Source organism: Martes martes (genome assembly GCF_963455335.1).
Source record: "Martes martes genome assembly, chromosome: 1".
Lineage (NCBI taxonomy): Eukaryota > Metazoa > Chordata > Mammalia > Carnivora > Mustelidae > Martes > Martes martes.
Window position 1 is genome coordinate 181,240,305 of NC_137888.1, and position 22,719 is coordinate 181,263,023.

The following is a 22,719-nucleotide window of genomic DNA, read 5'->3' on the forward strand; positions in this document are numbered from 1 at the left end:
GCTTCCCTTTGCTACTCGCTTGGTGACGCATTGTGCCTTGCGTGTCATCGCACTACAGAGGCGAGTCTTAGGCGTAAACATCAAGCCATGCGTTGAATTACACCTGCTCTTTGCTTCGCTGTTTTTAGCACAGTCTTTGTTCCCTTCTCTTTCTTTGCCTGCCCTTTCCCTGCTTCTTCCCATATCCTGCTCCACCTGCCAGGGTAACCCCCAAAGTGGCCACAGTCCACCCAACTATGAAATGGGATGATTCTAGTATCTAGCTAGTGTCCTTTTGAGGCTGAACTGTAGAGTGTGCAGCTAGTCTCAGTGCCTGGCACAGAGCACGTGTGCGCTGCACGTTGACTGTGACAATGACGAAGATAAAGAGAACGAGGGGTTTATGGTATACGTGGCAGGCTGCCTAAACTGGGAAGTTGGGATGGCCACTAAGTAATCATCGAAAGTTCACCTAGACATTTCAGCTCACAAGATGCTCATAGCAACCCCTCTTGGCATGAACATTCCTGCGGGGGACCACAGCTTGCTGGCAGGATGGTTGCAGACATTTCTTCTAGGGAGAGTCCTTCTAGAAGCCTGAACGGCCCAGCTCAGGGGTAAGGGGCTGGGATCCACCTGGGGCAGGTACTGATACCTCATATCCCACGGGGGCCACTATCGCCAGTAAAAGCTGCCCTGGTAGAGCCCCCAGAATCCCCACTAGAGATGGCCAGTTCCAAGAGTTACTGTAGGCTTTCCCAGTCTGTATGGAACATTACCTGTCAAGGCTCTTCTTAAATCACATACAGGGTTACCAAAAACACACTTGACATGTGCTGTCTTCCTTTCCTGAGAGCAGAGCCAGCCAGGTCACTGAAGGTCACGTTCTTGTGCAGAAGGGGAAAATGGTTTCATGAATGCCCTTTTTTCACTGACACAAGGCTCATAGTAAAGCTGCGTAGAAAGGTTTTCTTTATCACTGCTCCATAGACCTGAAGTCCGATGAGAACTGGTTTATAATTCTTGACATGTAGACTCTCTCTTTTGACTTTCTTCTTTGCAAGGATTTCCTTTACCCTCTTATATGCCTGCTTAGTGACTGGCACACTTTCTGTTCTTGAACATGTTTCTGTGAGCAAAGGGCACAATGGTCACTATCTCCTCTTCTGTCTGTGCAAGTGCTTCTAGGACACTGTCACTAGTTCTCAGAAGCCCTGCATGATTAACTCAGGGTTGTTGTGCTTTTAAAAAAAAAAAAAATACACCCCATGTTATCTCATTTAATGCTTACAACCCTCTGTGAAGCAAGATTTTTATTAGCTTGTTTTACAGATGAGGAAGCTGAGACTCTGAGCCTCAGGCCGTTGCTGTAAGAGAACACAGCCCATGAGGGGTGAAGTCAGGGCTCCAGGTCAGGCAGTGAGACGCCAGCCCTGTGCCCTGAAACCATAGTGCTCTGTCTCCTCCCTGCCCCGTTCCCTTCAGATCCTATCAAGCTGATGGAAAGTTTTCTAGACACTTTCCCAGAAGCTTCCTTATATCTTGTGGTATGTTTTTCCATGCCTTCCTCAAGTGGACTAAGTTAAACTGAGTTTAAGTAAGTTAAACTAAGTTAAACTCCCCTTCTCTGCACCTGCTGGAGGGCATAGATAGAAAGCCTGGCCATCATGAAGTCCCAGGTTACTCCATTAACCGGCGGACATGTGGCGTGAGGGCATGATGGCCACGATAGGCAGGCCCAGGCAGGATAGATTTAGCTGAGCGGGTTGGCCCCCTCTGCTGTGACCTGCCTTCTTTGGTTTGTTGTGGGTACCACTTTCAACCTGCATACTTAGTCTGAGAGGTCTTTTTATTTCCCCCAGAAAGAGAGAGAGAGACAGACAGACAGCACAAGCAGGGAAACAGCAGGCAGAAGGAGGCGCTCCTGCTCAGCAGGGAGCCCCACTTGGGGCTCGATCACGGGACCCTGGGATCATGACCTGAGCCGAAGGCAGATGCTTAACTGACTGAGCCCCCCAGGCATCCTGGTCAGAGAGGTCTTCACTAGTTGCTCAGTCAGGTTCTTGGGACAAGTGATTCTGCCAGGTTGCTCCAGACTCGAGGCCCACCGGACACTGTAGGTTGGATGACGACGCATTAGAGTGTTGTGTGGCCGCTCACTTTTCTCTTCTGCTGATAAGGCCTTGGAGGAAGCCACAGGGCAGCCTTCAGGAAGGCAGGGACACAAACCTCCCACAGTGAGTGGCGGAGCCTCCCAGGCCGGGCAGAGCAGCTGAGAGAAGAGGGGCCATTGGCTGTGGCCCACTGTTTGTGTCTTAGTGACATTTTACAAACTGTCCCTGCAGGAAGCCTTCCCTGTCATCCTCTCCAGTCCTTAGGCACACGGCTTCCTTGGTGGGATGGGCAAGGCCACAGCCTGCGGAGATGCACAGAGGGACCCTCCACAGATGTGTTTCTGTGGAGGAAGCAGAATGAATAAAAGGGTACTTCCTGCAGGCTGTCCGCATTTTCTTGTGCTGAGTAATTGCATAGCTTATGATTGCTTTTAATTATGCAAGTAATACCTGTTTATAATGAGTTCACACAAAACAAAAGCATGTGAAGTTAAGAAAAGTCTCCTTTTGGGGCACTGGCTGGCTCAGTCAGTGAAGCATCTGCCTTCAGCTCAGGTCATGATCACAGGGTCCTGGGATCAAGTCCCGAGTTGGGTGCCCTGCTTGGTGGAGAGCCTGCTTCTCCCTCTTCCTCTGCCCCTTGCCCCCCATGCTTTCTCTCTCTCTCAAATAAATAAATAAAATCTTTAAAAAAAAGTTTTGTTTTTTTTTTAAACTTTAAACTTAAAAAAACCTTTCCCAGTCCGTATGGAACATACCCATCAAGGCTCTTTTTAAATCACACACAGGGTTATCAAAAACGCACTTGACATGTGCTGTCTTCCTTTCCTGAGAAAGAAATAAAGAAAATCTTTAAAAAAAAATTTTTTTTTAAAGATTTTATTTATTTATTTGACAGAGAGAGAGAGAGAGAAAGATCACAAGTAGGCAGAGAGGCAGGCAGAGAGAGAGGGGGAAGCAGGCTCCCTGAGCCAAAGGCAGAGGCTTAACCCACTGAGTCACCCAGGTGCCCCCACTTTTTTTTTTTGTAAGAGAATTCCGCTGTCCCTGGAGGAGAGGGAGTTGGAAGTTGGGCAAAATGGGCAAAAAGGGGATCAAGAGGTACAAACTTTCAATTATAAAATAAATAAGTCATGGGGTTGTGCAAAAAAAAAAAAAAGAGAAAAAGAAAAAGGTCTCCTTTCCTTCCTCATCTCCAACTCCATTTTCCTCAAAGGTGACTAACTACAGTTCACATGTATGAATTCTCGGCAAGACTTGACTTTAGCAAATATAAGTATATCCTTATCCAAAATTTATATAAGGATTTGTGTAAGGATATAATAAAATTTGTGTAAAGGTGTGTTTCTATTATACCCTTACAGAAAATATGCTCTCTTGTATTTGCTAATTTCATATTATATCAGGAACGTCTTTCCAAGTGGATACATTTAGGGTTATTATTTTTTTTTTAGTGGTTACATGGTATTTAATTCGGTGGATGTTATGGATGTTTGGGTATTTGATGCACGCCTCAGTGGGTGTATGCGCTGCTGGCCCCACACCTATCACATTTTGTTTCCATTTTTGTGCTATTTTGGAAGATGCAGTGAACATCCTTTCCATAGACATGTGTCTTTATATCCCCATTCCAGCATTTCTGTAGGACACATTCCTAGAAGTAGAATTTCTAAGTCATAAGTTAGGAGCATGTTTAAGTTGGAGACATACACAAGAGGAAGTTTTATGCCATCTTTAAGAACATCCAAACACAGGGTGCCTGAGTGGCTCAGTTGTTAAGTGTCTGCCTTGGGCTCAGGTCATGATCCCTGGGGTCCTGGGATCGAGCCCTGCTTCCGGCTCCCTGCTCAGCAGGAAGCCTACTTCTCCCTCTCCCACTCCCCCTGCTTGTGTTCCCTCTCTGGCTGTGTCTCTCTCTCTGTCAAATGAATAAATAAAATATTAAAAAAAAAAAAGTATATCCAAATATTCGTCAACGTGAGGCTGGAAAGAAGTTCTTTCTTTCCCTATGGCAGTTAATTTGAAGTTGAGGGATATGAATAAGAAGCTTCTAGAGGTGGTTTTTCCTGAATAATACATGATTTCCCTGAAAAGGGATCAGTCAGGGTTGTTGTATTTTATTAGTAAATTTTCCCTTCAAAGGTACCTTATTTTATCTGAAGCATTTTATTACAAGAAACTATCTAGAATCACTTCTTTTAATTGGCCTTTATTTATTATTGAGCCAGAATAGGGGCATTTCATTTTTGATGGTGTTGAGAAGGGCCTTTATTAGAATGGCGCTGGAGAAACATCGAAGGGGAAAAAAATTTCTTTATCACTACATCGAACAGTTCTCAATAACTTTGAGATAACTCTAATATGTGCAACATAAAAATTTCAGAACCTGAAAAAAAGAAGGCAATAATGATGAAAAGACATGAACATAATGTATAACCCACTGTAGACCTTGAATACTGTTCTATAATGCATAGTTCTTACTTCTTTTGGCTGAATTTTTCAATCTAAGTTATACCATTTTTAAATAAATTGATCTCCTTCCTTTTGCTGATGGAGCACATAATTAATTTCTACTTTTCAAAAATGAAATGCATTCAGTAAATGTACTAGAAAAAACTACTTCCTGCTATGAGGCAAACCACTGTACGGAGATTAAGAGCTTTGAGTCTGGAAGCAAACAGACTGGATTTAATCTCAGCCCTGCAAACACACAAGCACTACTACCGTTTATGCAAATTACTTTAATTTGTATTTCAGTTTCCTCATCTGTAAAATGGGGATGGTGATATCACCTAGCTCATTAAGTTTGTGGGGTGTTCATTTAAAGTGCTAGCGATATAGGAAATATGCAAGATGCTATAATAATAATTATTATTATTATTATTGTCATTACTATTAATGTTAATGGGGTGTTTCCACATGTTACTCGTTAGTCAATGGGGAGATCATTTCATAGGATAACGTTCATCATATTTTAGTGTTAGGACTTTCAAAGCATTTTCTTATTGGGAAATTTCTTTTCAAAAGTGTATTCCATTTACCCTGATAATTTTTGCTCACTGAGAATATCCCAAGTGTGTACAAATGGTGGTGTCTGTGTATGTTGTGTGTTTGTGATTTAGATAGAAGATTCACAGGAGAAAAAACCCCACACAGGTTTTATTCAGAGAGATGAGTATATAAAAGGGTAGGGTAGAAAAACAAAATGTTTTTAACAGACTCAGATTATAATTGTGGGTGATTATTTCTAATGATATTATATCATACTAAGTCCTAGGCCTAAGATGAAAATCCATTTTTCTTCCACGAATTTTATGAGCTTGTTTAGGATCAAGCTGATTCAAGTGTTTTGTTGCCCTTTGAAAAGTCACATTGTAGACTTTGGTTGCCCTAACCTCTTTTGTTTCCACTTGCAGAGCTCCTATGGATATGGTGACCTGTTCTCTGACACCTGGAAAGCCTTTACAGATTATGATGTTATACATCTGAAAACTTATGATTCCAAAAGGGTACTGGAAATTTTCCTGAACTGTCTGTAAATAACAGTCATTACAGATGACTCACTCATCAAATAAATATTTAATATGAGCTTCTATTAGCTATTACCATTGATTTCTGACTTCATAGTTTCTTTTTTTATAACTTTGAATCAATCTTAATTATTAACCATGTAGCGTTAAAAAAACTTTTTTCCTTTAGATTTTCCAAAATTATGAGTTTCACTTGAGTGGAGTAGCTTGCTATTCAAAATATTTCAGTGCGAAAAAGAGATGAATTAAAATTTATTTTCTGTAATGATAAGTACTGTTTTGATGTGGTACAAATTGTGTTCTCTTACCTGTACAATCCCTTCATTCTTAGGTATGTTTTAAAGAAGCTGTTTTTTCCTTACTCCCCCGGATGCGATACGGGCTGTTCTATAATACCCCTTTGGTAAGCATCTCTGTTGTTCAAATTTGTATTTATACATTTATTCTCGATAGGTTTTTAAGATTTATTTATTTTAGAGAGAGAGAGAAAGCGCACGCACATGTGCCGTGGGAAGGGCAAAGAGAGAGGGAGAAAGAATCCTTAAGCAGACGCCCCATTGGACGTGGGACTTAACTCAGGGCTTCCCCCAGAACTGTGAGATCGTGACCTGACCTGAACGCAAGAGTTGGCCTCTTAACCAGCTGAGCTCTCCAGACTTCCCTGTTCTTTTTTCTTTTTTTTTAAAGATTGTATTTATTTATTTGACAGACAGAGATCACAAGTAGGCAGAGAGGCAGGCAGAGAGAGAGGAAGGGAAGCAGGCTCCCTGCTGAGCAGAGAGCCCGATGCGGGGCTCGGTCCCAGGACCCCAGGATCATGACCTGAGCTGAAGGCAGGCTTTAACCCACTGAGCCACCCAGGCGCCACCCAGACATCCCTGTTCTTGATAGGTTTTAAGATATCATTTATATATAACTTGCGAACATCTTCAGTGCTAATGTACAGTTATTCACTGTGATATGAACTCTTGTTTCGTGTTAGATTTCTGGCTGTCAGAACACAGGCTTATTCCGGGCATTTTCCCAGCATGTGCTTCACAGACTGAACATCACACAGGAGGGACCCAAGGTAAGGAGTACCTTACAGGTTCTGACATGAGCCTGACTTTTCACCCGAAAAAAAAAAAAAAAAAATCAGTGCCATCTTTTCAGAAAAAGAATCAGGAGACAGTGTTTTCTGGGTTAACAGTTTGTCACCTGAAGTGATCCAAAGTCAGATGTCACAAACCTGTGACAGATAAGCTAAGGGACAGTGGAAGTATGTGCTTTTCCCTGTCTTTTCCCACATCATCTTGTTGTCCCCCAGATCCCTACCTAACCCACAAACCCCTGCCAAAAATTCCACCCAGCCTATTTACCCTAAAGATACAAATATAGTGATCTGAAGGGGGCACCTGCACCCGAATGTTTATAGCAACAATGTCCACAATAGCCAAACTATGGAAAGCACCTAGATGTCCATCCACAGATGAATGGATAAAGAAGATGTGGTATATATATATACGATGGAATACTATGCAGCCATCAAAAGAAATGAAATCTTGCCATTTACGACGTGGATGGAACTAGATGGTATTATGCTTAGCGAAATAAGTCAATCAGAGAATGACAATTATATGATCTCCCTGATATGAGGAAGTGGAGATGCAACGTGGGGGGATTGGGGGGTAGGAAAAGAATAAATGAAACAAGATGGGATTGGGAGGGAGACAAACCGTAAGAGACTCTTAATGTCACAAAACAAACTGAGGGTGGCGGGGGGTGGTAGGGAGAGGGTGGTTGGGTTATGGACATTGGGGAAGGTATGTGATAAGGTGAGTGCTGTGAAGTGTGTAAGCCTGGCAATTCACAGACCTGTGAATTATACATTGTATGTTTATACATACATTGTATGTTTATAAAAAAATAAAAAATTTAAATTAAAAAAAAAATTCCACCCAGCCAGCCAAACAGAAGTGTAATAAACGGCTTTTGTCTTCTGTGGCTAAAGTGGATGCATTTTGGTTTCCTGAGAGAGCTCTGAAGGAATCAGGCTGAAAACATAATCGTCCCCTAAATGTATCTTCATTGAGTTTCATCTCTTTGTGAAAATCGCGTTTTACGTTCTAGCATTCACTCATATGTGCAGGCATATACAGTATGATTTTGCCTTTTCCTTTTGATGACAGGACGGAAAAATCCGAGTCACCATCCTTGCTCGGAGCACAGAGTACCGGAAAATACTAAACCAAAACGAGGTTAGTTTTTGGTATGCATTTTTAATATCATCATATTGAATTTAACTTCCTGTGACTGATGTGCTTAATTTTTTTCACATTGCATTAAATGCTTTGATTTGAAATTATTAGCTTTTAGAAAGCTTTGATGGCTCTGCCCAGTTCACTTACTGGACTTCTCTCTTGGGAGTTGGCAAACCACCAGTTGCCCAAACTAGCTTTTCCTCACCGGAAACGTGCATCTGCCCCAACTCAGGGGGGAAACGGAGGCAGAAATTCAGATTCCTGCCTTTACTGCCACAGACTGCCAAACCAACTAGCAGCAGAAATGCAGGAGTATCTCTTGAGAGGTGGTTGATGGAGCATGGTGGCATCCAGAGCTGAAAGAGTCTGTTTTTTTCAGGACAGTGAGTCTTAGAAACTATTCACCTCTTAGGTTCTCAAATTCATTTCAATAGCGTCAACTTGTACACTATCCTTAAATAAGATCTCCCTGCAAGGACCTGCCTACAACAGCATGGCTGGGAGATGTTCTCACAGTAGTGTGGGTGATTGCACAGATCCGTGTTGAGCGCCTGCCATGTCCCGGGCCATATTCTAGGCCCTGGAACTACAGCAGAGGACCGGACAGGTAACGTCCCTGTCCTCGTGGAGCTTACGCTCTCAAGGTGGGACAGACAAGAAATAAGTAAACAAGTGCCTAAGTAAGGTGATTTCAGGTAGTGGGCGGTGCTACAGAGGAAGTGAAACAAGGGGATGGGTTGGGGCAGGAGATGCGAGAGGAAGAGGGAAGCAGTCAGGTGAGGTGTTTCAAGATGTGCTGGTGGGAACAGAGCTGATCCGTAAGCAGCCAGCTAAGGAGCCAGCCTCCCTGGCAGAAGCAAATGGCCTGTGGTATCCGGAGCTTTTGGTGCTCCAGGAATGGAGAGGTCTCCTGTATGACTGGCACAGTGGGAGAGGTGAGGGTGACCCCACAAAAGGTCAGAGAAGGTGAGGCAGGTGTGAGGAGGTCCCATATCTCATCAGCCTCATAGGCCCAGGTGAGAAGACCGGCGGGTTTTGTTTTGGTGGGAGGGAAGCCTCTGGGGAGCTTTCAGCAGGGTGTGGCAGGCAGAATCCACCAAAAGAAGTCCCCGTCCTAATCCCTAGAACCCAGGACTAGGTTAGGTTATGTGGCAAAGGGACACTAAGCTTGCAGGTGAAATTAAGGTTGCTCATCAGCTGGCCTGAAAGTGGAGAGATTAACCTGGATGATCCAGGAGGACCCGATGGAATCACCAAAGGGCCTTAAGCCACCTCCACCAGAGAACTCTGGCCTCTGCCTGGAAAGCTCTTCGCTTGGCTGGATTCTTCTCACTGACCATATTTCCACTGAGCACCTCCTGCAAAGTGGAAGAGGAAGGCAGAATCCAGGAAGGAGACATGAAGACGGAAACGGGGCCAGAGAGGCTGTGTTCCTGGCTTTAAGATGGGGGAAGGGCCCCGAGGCAAGGAATGCGATGGCTTCTAGAAGCTGGAAAAGGATTCTCCCCTAGAGCCCCCAGAAGGAGCACAGCCCTGGGGACAGCTGTCTGTCTTGCCGTTGGGACTGCTGACCCGCAGAGCCGTGAGAGGGTCCATTGTGCTCTTCTGAGCTGTGGACTCTGTGGTGATTTGTTCCAGCAGCTCGTTGGAAATGGATACACAGGAGGAGACATGAATTAGCTTATCTACTTATTTGTAACGCACTCTGGCTGCAAGCGTAGGAGCAGGGGGATTCACGCAGAGTTGCCTCTATGGCGTCGGTGAGAGTTTGGGTGGAGGTGGTGACAGCAGAGATGATCAAGTAAATGGGTTCAAGGTCGGTCTTGGAGATGGGGTCTAGGACGCTTCCTGTCGGAATATGCAAGTGCCTGTGGGGTCAGGCCGGGGAAGGTGCTGGGAATCAGAGCTGAACTCCTGGGCTTTTACCTTGAGCAGGTCAGTTGGAATTGAGAGGGAAGAAGTTCACTAGGAGGGGACTGGAAGCAGGTTTGGATGGGTAAAATGTTTTACGCAGATTAATTTGAATGCATAACAGGCAGATCAAAATTATGTAATTAGTGTCTTGAGATCCATATGGATTATGGAGGACGTGAACATATGGTGTAATGAGACATTGATTGGAAGCTGTGGGTGGAAGAATGAGCAGCGTGTGTGTGTGTGTGTGTGTGTGTGTGTGTGTGTGTGTTAAAGACCTGGAAATAAAAATGTATCAAGTGATGCAGTGCTGGGGTAGACGGACCAGCAGATCACTAGTGCGTATTGGCGGACGTAATACAAACCCAGTGCTAATTATGGGCCAGGCATGTTACTGTGTGCTCCCCCTGCATGTTCTCCACAGCTCCCAGCAAACCCATGAGGTTCATATTTTATTATTACTCTCTGTTTTAGACAAGAACATGCAGGCTTAGAGGTTACAAAACATGCTTCAGGTCACCCAGCGAGGGAGCAGATGAATGGGGGGCGAGCTGAGATCGTTAGGGTCTGAGGCTGCTTCTTAACCAGAGAGCTCTACTGTCCCAACACCAGTGAACGTGAGAGGATGCTGACCTACCTCGGCTCCCTCTCTGTCGGGACGGCTGGCCAAGGAGCAGCATCAAACCCTGGCAAGTGGTCCAGCGCGAAGGGATAACACCAGTGGGGGCCGCAGCATAGCCAGCAAAGTGTTCACCTCTGGTCCCATGGACTGTGCGAACAATGTTGCCTGCAGGGGGGACTTGGCAGTTCGGATCTGAACTCTAAGCCAAAGAGCACCCACTGGCTGCTTTTCTCCCAGTGACTGGCATCACTGGAAAAGGTAGCTACCCAGCAGAGAAGAAAGGCCCTTTGAGTCTACCCTGATTCGTGAATAGATCATAAAACCCAGGGCTGCCTGGGGGGCTCATTCATTGAAGAGGCTGCCTTCGCTCAGGTAGTGATCTCAGAGTCCTGGGATCGAGTCCCACATCGGGCTCCCTGCTCAGCGGGGAGTCTGCCTCTACCTCTCCCTCTGTCCCTCCCACTGCTTGTGTTTTCTCTCCCTCTCTCAGATGAATAAATAAAATCTTTAAAATAACAAAATCCAGATGCTGTCGTTAAATGCCAGTTCCTGCAATCCTGCCCAACCTCTGGGGTGCATAATCATGTCAGGGGGCTGTGGCCACCTCCATGGTGTACTAGAAATTGTAAAAACAAGTAAGCAAACAAATAAACAAAAACCTGTTTGTTCAAGGACCTCTGAGATGAGATTCTTTTTTATGTGGCCCTATCTCATTACAAGATCAGGGCTCATGCCCACGGATTAATTCACTCCTGGAAAACGGAATTCCAACCTATCCTCACTCCTTCAACTCCCTGACATAGGCAGTATATTCAGGGAACCCAGGGGCTGTCTAGAGAGAGAAACTTCCATTCCGTGACTGTGTGTATGTGTGTAATGGGGGAGGGGATTGGATGTAAGTCCCTGCCTGTTGCTTTTTCCACGGCATTACCTAAAAACACAGGTTCCAGGGTCAGAGGACCTAGATTTAATTTTGGCTCTGCCCTTTGCTAGCTGCAAGATCCTGGGAAAGTTCCTTAACATCTCTAAGCCTCCATTGTATCATTTAAAAATAGGCTTATGGTGTCAGGGTGGGGGTGGGGGGTGGGGGGTGGGGAGTGGGGGGAGCCTGGGTGATTCAGTCGGTTAAGTGTCTGACTCTTCGTTTCAGCCCAGATGATCTCATGATTTCAAGGTTGTGAGATCAAGTCCTGCGTAGGGCTCCCCAGTCTCAGCGCAGTCTGCTGGAGATTCCCTTCCCCTCTGTCCCCCCCCCAACCCCTCTCCTCATTCACACGTGTGGTGCTCTCCCTCTCTCAAATAAATAAATAAATAAACTATTAAAAAAAAAAAAACGGTAGGTATAGGGGGGTGCCTGAGGCTGGCTCTGTCAGAGGAGCATGTGACTCTTGATCTTGGGATCGTGAGTTCAAGCCCCGCATTGGGTGTAGAGATTACTTAAAAAAAAATAGGTGTAAAATAATATTTACTTGGTATGAGACATGTATGAGGATTCAGTGACCAACACCTAAAGCACTGAGCATTGCCAACACAGTTGAAGTGACACTTTTGTTACCATCGCTGTTGTAGAAGCGCACACCACAGGCAACAGGATAGAAGAGCGAACATTTCCGAATAGCTGTGACCCACCGTGTAGGGACATGGAGAACCATGGCTGTATTTCTGCTATTAGGTTAATTGTGCTTTGTTACTTTCTGTTTACTGAGAGAATAATTGTCTTTCTGTGTAGATTTTCTGCCAAAAATTCATTGTTTTCAGAGGTTAAGGCTGAAAGCACAAGTAGTTTGTCTGAAATGAGATAAAGGATAGGGAGAAAACTCTTAACCTAAAGCCAGGAACAAGGTAGGTACCTCGTCTAGGTTGAGAAATTGCAGGACTAACTAGCAAGTAGTAATAGTAGCAGCTAACACGTAGTGGGAGGTGAGCACTTCCCTCCCATGAATTTTCTCCTTTCAGCCTTCATGACAACCAAACCCAGTGCGGTGGGATTTTACGGAGGTGATGTGACCAAGGGGTGAGATCTGCATTGGAACCAGTTAAAGGCTAAAATAATAGACCTGAGTGATATGTAACACCCGAAAATATTATGTATGAAAATAAGACCTTTTAGGACTCAAAGGAAAATAAAACAGAAGAGAAGGAAGCAAAAGACATTCTAAGTGGTTTTTTTTCCCCCCTAGCTGGTAAATGCACTGAAAACGGTGTCTACACTCGAGGTACAGATTGTCGATTACAAATATAAGTAAGTAATATCCCACTCCTGGGCAGGCGCTGTTGTCTTTTGCTTGGATGCGTTAATGGGGCATCAGAAGGGTTTTTCTGATGGGAGCTGTTGGTGCTAATAGACCGGGAGAGGCAGGCAGACGCCTCTGTGAGTGACATGAGCGGGAGGGGACCCTGGGCGCACAGGGTCGGTTTCTCCTCAGCGGTGTGGGGTCTGAAGTTTCGACGCCATCTAATTGTTCAAGAGACATGGCAAGTCCAGATTTCTTTTTTCAAATTAACATTTTCATTTGAAATTTCTGAAAAATTTTTTAATTTATTTATTTGACAGACAGAGATCACAAGTAGGCAGAGAGACAGAGAGAGAGGGGGAAGAAGGCTCCCCACTGAGTAGAGAGCCCGATGCGGGGCTCGATCCCAGGACCCTGGGATCATGACCTGAGCCGAAGGCAGAGGCTTTAACCCACTGAGCCACCCAGGTGCCCCTGAAATTTCTGAATTTTGTGTTCACTTCGGCAGCACATATACTAAAATTGGAATGAAATTTCTGAATTTTTACAATACCGTTTTTTTTTTAAGATTTTATTTATTTATTTGACAGGCAAAGATCACAAGTAGGCAGAGAGGCAGGCAGAGAGAAGGGGAAGCAGGCTCCCTGCTGAGCAGAGAGCCCGATGTGGGGCTCGATCCCAGGACCCTGAGATCATGACCTGAGCCAAAGGCAGATGCTTAACCCACTGAGCCACCCAGGTGCCCCCAAATTTTTTTTTTAAGGTGGCCAAAAAAAAAAAAAAAAAAGCCGGGGGGCGCTGGAGTGTTGCAGTCTGTTAAGTGTCCGACTCTTGGTTTCAGCTCAGGTCGTGAGCTCAGGGTCCCTAGATGAAGCCTTACATTGGGCTCCGCACTCTACCCAGGGTCTGCTTTGGGATTCTTTCTCTCCTCTTCCTCTGTCCTTCCCCCACACTCATGCTATCTCCCTCTCTCAAAAATAAATAAATAAATCTTAAACACACACACACACAAAGTTGGCAACTAATTCTGAATTTTAAAAAAATGTTAAAATGTTCCTGGCCTAATTTGTCCTGCTAGATGCTGGGTCTCCACGGTTGGCCTAAAATTAGTTCTGTGGGAATAATTTGAGGGTCAGAGAGAAATATGGAGTTTCTAAAAATATTACAGACTATTTGCATTTCTTTTAAAGCTCCAACATAAGCAAAAGGCTTAGAAAAACAGAATATGCCTAACATTTACTGTCAAGGTAAGCCCTGTGAATATAAAAACAACAATGCTGTAAAGTAGCACCTGTTCCTGGTTGAAAAAGTCAAGCAGTGTCGAGAAAAGCCCAGAAGGAAAGGAGAAGACTTTTCTGTCCTCCACTTGCCCACCTACAGTCATTGTCTTGTTTTCCAAATTTAACACTACAAACAGTTTCTATGTTAAAAAAGAAAAAGTATCCCCATACCAGCATATGGGTCTCTGTTATTGGTAAGTTAGAACTTAACAGTAAGAAGGGCATCGTCTGGCTGGCTCAGTCCGCAGACCGTGTGACTCTAAGGTTGTGAGTTCGAGCCCCATACCAGGTGTGGAGCCTACTTTAAAAAACAAAAAAACGAAAAACAACTTAACAGTAAGCAGGGGAGTTTTCACACCTTATTCATCATGCAGCCATTCATTTATACAACAAATCTTTATCACATACCTTCCAGCTGGTCACAGGCTCTGAGAGAGAATCCAGTTATGGAGGATGGCATGGCTCTGGTCTTGAGGACCCCAGACCCAGAATACAAATAAATAGCCATCGTAAGAACAGCTACCATTTGTTGGGACTTACTCTTATGCTTTATCTCATCTCACTCTTCCCACAGTCTTAGGAGGGTGGCAGACTATTCCTCTCTTACGGATCACATGGTGCAATGGTGGCTACCATCATTGCCTCAGGAAGACATAGAGGAAGAAGAGGGCCCGAGGTCAGGCTGACACAACTGGGGAGGGCACCTTGGACGCTCTGGCATTGACTGGCTTTTAGGATATATAGGGTTTTTTTCAGATGAAGGAGTGACAATAAATTCAGACCTTACCAGTCTGAGGGAACTGTTACTAATATAGTATATGGAGCTTTGCTTCCTTATCCTCAGACTCCGGGGTTCTAGCCACCTGGGCACATACTCCTCCTTCCCCCGGCATCAGCTGGCATTCCTGGAGAAACCAAGGCACATGCACCTCTTGTGAGACATGCACATGGTGCCCTCTGACTTCCTTTTGAAGCTCTTTAAAGAGGAGGAGCTGGGGGGGTGCCTGGGTGGCTTAGTCAGTTAGGTGTCTGACTTGATTTCAGCTCATGTCATGATCTCAGGGTGTTGAGATCGAGCCCTGTGTCGGGCTCTGTGCTCAGCCTGGAGTCTGCTTGTCCCTCTACACCCTCTGCACCCCCCTACCACTTACTCATTCTCTCTCTTTCTCTTTTTCTCTCAAGCAAATAAATAAATAGAATCTTTAAAAAAATAAAATAAAGAGGAGAAGCTGGAAATTCTCATTCTCTTCTTAAATCCCAAATAATCTTGGTCATTTTTTTTCCCCTTTGGGTAAGCAGGACTGGAAGATCTAATGCCACTGTGTGTGTTCAGAGGATTATACTTATCCTGGTGTTTCTTGCCAGCCTCATTTCAGTGGACTTTTTTTGGCACTGACTTTGCATTCAGAATTGGCATGTTTTTTAGGGTCTTGAATTCGGAGGACACTTTTATGATCTTAATGTGCACAAAATTGTGGATTAGTTTGTTGCAAAGGCAGGACAATGCCTTGGTGGTGTCTGAGCTAATTTTAGGTGTACCCAGATGGCATTGAATAAACTTCAGTCACACAAGGAGAATTTATTTTGTTAAAAAAGAATCTAGGGACGCCTGGGTGGCTCAGTCGGTTAAGCCGATGCCTTCGGCTCAGGTCATGATCCCAGAGTCCTGGGATCGAGTCCTGCATCGGGCTTCCTGCTCAGCATGGAGCCTGCTTCTCTCTCCACCTCTGCCTGCCACTCAGCCTGCTTGTGTGTGCGCATGCTCTCTTTCTCTCTCTCTCTGATAAATAAATAAATAAAATCTTTTAAAAAAATGTTTTAAAGTAAAAAAAATCTATTATTAAGGAAGTTGTTTTCAGTCTGATGCTAGTATAGCACAACATCTCTTTAGTGCCTAATTTCCTCATTTCATTAAGAAAGAGCAGGCTTCAGGCTCAGAGCTTTGCCTTGCTGTGGGATCTGCCTAGATCTGAATCTTTTTCTTTTGATTATATCTGCTTTTACTGTTTAGTTTGACCCATGTTACTGGTTTTTCATTTAAGAGAGTTCTAAAAGTTTCCTTCTAAAATAAATGCATTTAGGCACACCTGGCTGGGTAGAGCTTGGAACGGTTGATCTCGGGGTCATGAGTTCAAGCCCCACATTGTATAGAGATTACTTTTAAAAAATGAAATCTTAAAAATAAATGCATTTAAGTTTTTAAAAAAGTGAGCATACTTAGAAAACAATGTTGAATTATTAAATTATTAAGTTATTAATTACTGGAGTAGGCTTGAAATTGGCAAAACGCCATCGTGGAATGCGATTTAAATTGGGAAATGCACTTGTATAAATATTGTTACTGTGCGTCACGAGCTAAGTCGTCTTAACAGTTTCTCTCTTCTCCCCATCTGTCTTTTGTTGTTCTGTATGCTCGCAGGGAACTTGGGTTTTTGGATCAGCTGAGGATCACTCATAACACGGACATATTTATTGGAATGCATGGAGCTGGTCTTACCCATTTACTTTTCCTTCCAGACTGGGCTGCTGTATTTGAACTGTAAGTGTTTGGAGAGAACTTTCTATTGGGCGAATAATGCTTTTTATGCATGCCGAGATGGGCATCCAAATCTTCAAAAGGTGTAATATTTACTCTTTACAGGAAAGTCCCATCATATAGGCTTCTAGAAAGAAAAGAGACCTCAAGTCAAAAATGCGAAGTCACCATTTACTTAGTAAGCGAATTCCACTTTCTTCCTCCATCTCATGATGATGTGGGAGATGTGAGTCTGTGACTTCCGTCTCGAAGCTCGTTCCTGTGTGCCTCTCAGGCTGCGATCATCTCTCTGCCCTCTGTGTCATTATTCTGGTAAAATGCAACTGTATGTTGCATAGCTGTGCTCACGGCAGCACTGTTCCCAGTAGCCACCCGCATGTCCATCTGCGGATGAATGGGTCCACAGAACATGAAGTAGGGGTCTATCTGCATACCTCTACCTCAGTCAGCCTTAAAAAAGGAGAGGATCCTGTCACAGGCCACAACGTAGACGAACCCTGAAGACATTATATTAAGTGGGATAAGCTAGTTACGAAAGGACACACACTGTGTGATGTCACTTATGTGAGGTACCCAGAGGAGTCCGGTTCATAGAGACGGAGCCTGGAACGGGGGTTGCCAGGGGCCCACTGAGGGGTGCGGGGGCAGAAAGGAAAGTGAAGAGTTCATGTAGCCTGGAAGTGAGTTTCCGTTTTGCAAGGTGGGGGATTTGGTTGTACAACATGAGTACACATAACACTACTGAACTGTACACTTAAAAGTGGACAAGATGGTACATTTTATGTGTTTTCTACCATTCAAACTGGTTCAAGAGCCTGTATGTCTCAGAAGAGCATGGCTCCCAAACACAAGACTGCCTCGTGCTCACTGATCCCATCCATAGGGAAACTGAGGCTTCAAGTGAAAGTGATCTTTCCGGGGTGCTCCTCTAACCGGGTGGGTGGTTATGGGGACATGGCCTCCTCCCCCTTGGTAATTCTCCCCTGGACACCAGGCCTCATCTTTCGTTCTGGACACGCCAGCAGCAGTTACTCTTTCCTCCTTTCTCTCTTTGTGTCCGAAGGCCAAGACTTCACTCAGTATTTTGTTTTATTTTATTTATTTATTTTTAAAGATTTTATGTATTTATTTGACAGAGATCACAAGTAGGCAGAGAGGCAGGCAGAGAGAGAGAGGGGGAAGCAGGCTTCTGGCTGAGCAGAGAGCCCGATGCAGGGCTTGATCCCAGGACCCTGAGATCATGACCTGAGCCGAAGGCAGAGGCTTAACCCACTGAGCCACCCAGGCGCCCCTCACTCAGTATTTTAAATGGGAGACTATTTAGAAAAAAGTTGTGAACTTCCCACATTCTGCAAAAATATCTGAATTACAGATACATTGGAGAAATAGCCAGAGAATTATGGATTCTGTCTCAGCACTTCATTTGTCTCCGAGAGAGGAGGAGGGTGGTAAAGAAGGAAGGAGGGGAGGAGGAAAGAAAGAGGTGTGACTGATAACCCTGAGGCCTTGGAGCTCGGCAGATTGGGCTGTTTGTGCTTCCCAAGCTGTGTGCCCTCGGATGTGGTACCTCCCCTAAGTCCCCTTCCGTGCGTGTAGACTGGGCATCAGGAGATAATACCAAGTTCACAGGCTGTCAGCCCAGTTGATAAACTTCAGTTCCTTCCAAACCTTGATCCTGTTTGGTTTTTTAAAGTTGAGTTAGCCTAGTTATGAGGCTGTTTAAAAAATAATCCCCATCGATCTTGTACACTAGGTACACAGCCTTTTGCAGGAATGTAGTTGGGAGGTGCGTTATTTCTCGGAGAAGTGTCGATTTGGCGAAACCCCTGGACACAGGTCTCATGTGTGGGTGCCCTTGCGTCCTCAGGTACAACTGTGAAGATGAGCGCTGTTACTTAGACCTGGCCAGGCTCAGGGGCGTCCACTACCTCACCTGGCGAAGGCAGAACAAAGTCTTTCCTCAGGATAAGGTAAAGTTCAATGATGAAACTCACCTTGTTTTGTGGTGTTTTTTTTTTTTTCTTTTCACCTCATTTTGCTTTTCATTGGTGTAAAATATCTAATTAATATGAAAAATTATCATGAAACTTCAATCCAAAGATAAATTCTTCTTCTCTGGAACAGTGAGTTAAATTTTATATTTGCAAGTTGGGGCAAAAGGGAAATTCATCACTCTGTATCTATATGTTAAGAAGATAACTTTGGGAAATTTGGGCCTAGGAAGATCTATTAAATTATATATAGGAGGGATCAGCAAACTATAGAGCAGTAGGCCAAATCTGGCCCCCCACCTGTTTTTATAAATAAAGTTTTATTGGGACAGTTGCCTTGGCCAAAGTAAAATAATTTTATTCCTGTTCAGAAAACCATGTCCTCAGTGACTTACAGATTTATGTTTTGGTTTGGTTTTGTAGGGCCACCACCCAACTCTGGGGGAACATCCGAAATTTACCAACTACTCTTTCGATGTAGAAGAATTCATGTACCTTGTCCTTCAGGCTGCAGACCACGTAGTACAGCATCCAAAGTGGCCATTTAAGAAAAACCGTGATGAGCTATAAGTGTGCTGAATCAGTTTGCAAAAGTCTGTTTGGTTAAATAGTCCACCACCCAGCGTCACGTTTAAGTCCGTAAAACACCTTGTTATTTCCTAGCCCCAAATTACCTTTTCTATACCAAAACATGCCTTCAGGATAGTACTTAAGTGTTTTAGAGTCTTCAACTGTTTCCTGTGATTTTTGTGTCATAGCTATTTATCAAGATACTGTTTTTGCACTGAAAACTTTATTCTTCATAGTTCAAAAATCAGACTGTACTAGGCTCGCTAGTACATTTGAGCTTCTTAGGTCTACCAAAGTTTTCACATTTCTTGGCTTTAGAATTTGTAAATGTTTTTGTAGACTACCATGGGATTATAATTCTAGAGGCTTCCAACTTGTTTGTGTTATATTTAAGTAAATTCACGGAAGCTTTTTTATTTGCCAAAATCTGTTTCTAACACTGTTTGTGGCAGGAAAGGAAAACATACCACACACACACACACACACACACACACACACACACACACAAACAAAGTGTTGTGATTCGCAGAACCTAACTGTAGGTAGCCTACTCCATGTTAGAGATCAAACAGTGTTATAAACAGGTCTGTTTACCTTCTCAGAGTCCAGACCAAGTCCCACAGAATTCTCTGCTGTGTCTTCTAAGTGATGTCCAGGTTATATGCACCAAAAAATTGTATAAACCATGCTGCTGCAGTAATTTTCTAACGGATTTCCGATGCAAATCATGTTTTCCCAAAACGTAACAACTACATGTGAGAAAAGCAAATTAGAATGTATCTTGGAACATCTTCGGGTATACCTTCTAGCTAGTTTCCACTAATTCCTTCTTAGCCCCAGAGAGCCTTTATGTCGCATTTATGTATCAAAGTGTTGTTTCCGGTGTGCACGGACCCGTGACGGCATACACCTGTGTGTGCCATCTACCTCTTTTAGCACACACGGATTCCCCTTTGAGTTTGCAGGCTTCACTGTGGCTACATGAAGAGTGTCTCCCGATCAAAAATATAGACCCTACCCCCCAAAAAAGTAAGTAAAGTCTCATGTGAATTATCCATTTCAAAATGAAAAAGAAACCACGAGAAAGTAGCATTGATTAAAAAGAATCTCTGAAATGCAGACCCACACTTCGGGATTAATTTCTCACTGTTGATGAACTTTCAATTCAGGGGTCAGAAACCATGGATTTCATTTTCCGCAAAATGTGAAGTTTACATTTTATTAACACTTGAGAAATCTAATTTAGGATGAATGACTTCTATTTTTTCAAGTAGAGGATTAGCAGAGCTGAGAATTTTTTTTTTTTTAACATTTTAGCATTGTAAGGGAAAAAAAGAGAATATGCTACAGAGAAGTAACCCGAGAAACCCAAAATATTTGTTATTTGGACCTTTACAGAACAAGTTGGCTGACCCCTGCTTTAAAGGATTATGAACAGTGTTCTAGAGTTTAGGGATATTTATTAAAATCTCTGTAAAGACAGTCGTGCTTCACTGTAGTAATAGCTTTGATTTGGGTATTAAAATTGTGTAAAAAGAAATTACAACCTATGAATTTTTCAGTGAATGGTGTGGTTGCTCTTTGTGCAGAATAGTGAGTCACCACGGGGAAAAGATTTTGCTTGAAGAGAATGTGACGGCAGCGTTGCACTTTCCATCAGGGAGGTATAAGCATCTGAAAAAAAATGTGTGAATGAAAAAAAGTCAATGTCTATATTCTTACCTCATTTTAAGAAGTAGGTAGAAATGCAATTCTATAGACTAGCAAGAATTCCAGAAACTGAGGACAGTTGCATAATACAACTATTATATTTGAATATTTTGCATTTGTAGAAAGAACGCTTTTTATATAAATGAGTGCATTTGACACTTTATAGAATTAACTTTTATCAGACTTTTTATATGGGAGCGAAAGATCTTTAAATGGCTATAAAATTTAAATGTAAAGAGGGCTTTTTAAAAATTAAGTTTTGAAAAGAGATGAATTTCATTGTACATTTTGGGTATGACTTTGGAATAAATCTTTTTATATTTTATGGGAATACTGGAATACTTTTCAAGGTTTTCTGTGTCCGACTTTTATGCACTTACTCTTTGGCAATCTAGTAGCTTTAGATTAGAAAAATTAAATAGCTCGCTGATGAAGAAATCATTTTCAGGAAAAATTATGCCTTACGTTTGTTTAGCAGTTAATTATATGATACGTGTGGTATAGTGTGTAACTTTTACAAAAATGATGTAAGAAGTATTGTTCTCATTTTTCCCATGAAAAAAGTCAAATGCTGTTTAAGGGACTTCCCTAAAGATCACGGTTCTTCTGGTCCCACATCCATGGCCTTCCATTGTGTTACTCGCTTGCCTGTCCAAAAAATATTGAATAACTACTGTGTACCAGCTACTATTTTAGGTTCTGGGAATACAGCAGTGAGAAGAACAGAAAAATGTACTTGCCCTCATGGAGCTTGCATTCTGGTGGAGGAGACAGACATGAAGCAATATAAATAAGTAAAATATGCTGTGTACCAGATGCTGATATATGATATAGAGAAAGCTAGAACAGGAGCAAGGAAGGCAGGTGGATTCCTGGGGTGATTTGGAGTTGGGTACACCTAAGCAGAGATTGAGAAGAGTCTTCAATGAGGTAACATTTGAGTCATGATTTGGAGTACGCAACCCAGGAAGCAATGGCAGATAACTGGGCGAAGAGCATTTCAGGAAGACAAAACAGTACATGCAACGGTCCTGAGGCAGGGACATGCCTGGCACATTTGAGGAAAAGCAAGGAAACCAGTGTAGCTGGAGTGACTGAGGGGCAGAGGAGTAAGGGATGACAGGTTCTGAGACTGGGGGGCGGCTGGCAAGACTGATCTTTTGTTTCTGATAAAATGGGAGTTGTTGAATTGCAGAAAAGTCTAATGATCTGACTTACGGTGAACAGGAAAACTAGCTATTGTGCTGGGAACAGACTGCAGAAGGATCCCTTAGGTTGTGTTCTCTGGGAAGCAGACTCTGGGATGGAGATGTGTATATCATGTACTTCGTATTGTAGAAGGGCTGTGTGGACCCTGTGTGATCTCTGTCCCAACTTCTTGTTTGTTGGTCCCCCCTCAGGCTTTTAAAAATGTAAAAAACATTCTTTTGATGTTTAAACAGAAAGCAGAGAGGTGAAGCAACTTAATCAAAACTACACAGCTAAAAAGTAACAGATTAAATATAGGGCTTTCTTTGTGAAAGAATTTAAACAAGAGTTTACAGGAAATGGAGGGAGGGAGGTGGGGGGGGAGGGAGGAATAAGGGGAAGAAGGAAGGAAGAGGGAGACAAAAATTAGTCGGGGAAATAGATAATAGGGAAAACACTCCTGGAGCTAGGCCCTGTCTTGCGGTTACAGAATAATTTTCTTTGAAACACAGTCAATGGAGAGAATTTGAAAAATAAACGTGCTTTTTTAATTTTTATTTTATTTATTTTAAGATTTTATTTATTTATTTGTCAGAAAGAGTGAGCACAGGCAGACAGAGGGCAGAGGGAGAAGCAGGCTCCCCGCCAAGCAAGGAGCCCAATGTGGGACTCGATCCCAGGATGCTGGGATCATGACCTGAGCCGAAGGCAGCCGCTTAACCAACTGAGCCACCCAGGTGTCTCTAAATGTGCTTTTTTTAAAACTAGGGGCATTTAAAGCACATCACCTCAGGTATGATTGCCTTAGGTT

At 43.4% G+C, this 22,719-nt stretch overlaps 1 protein-coding gene across 1 annotated transcript in view; it reads left to right on the forward strand.

Moving 5' to 3' along the window:
* The window catches only part of EOGT (EGF domain specific O-linked N-acetylglucosamine transferase), a 38,213-nt gene extending 17,168 nt beyond the window's left edge, over positions 1-21,045 (forward strand). The window contains exons 10-17 of the mRNA XM_080800389.1: positions 5,510-5,602; positions 5,955-6,026; positions 6,606-6,692; positions 7,792-7,860; positions 12,580-12,641; positions 16,333-16,452; positions 18,317-18,419; positions 18,864-21,045. Coding sequence (XP_080656515.1) covers positions 5,510-5,602; positions 5,955-6,026; positions 6,606-6,692; positions 7,792-7,860; positions 12,580-12,641; positions 16,333-16,452; positions 18,317-18,419; positions 18,864-19,010 — 753 coding nt within the window. The 3' untranslated portion in view covers positions 19,011-21,045. The remainder of the gene's footprint in view (positions 1-5,509; positions 5,603-5,954; positions 6,027-6,605; positions 6,693-7,791; positions 7,861-12,579; positions 12,642-16,332; positions 16,453-18,316; positions 18,420-18,863) is intronic.
* The last annotated feature ends 1,674 nt before the right edge of the window (positions 21,046-22,719 follow it).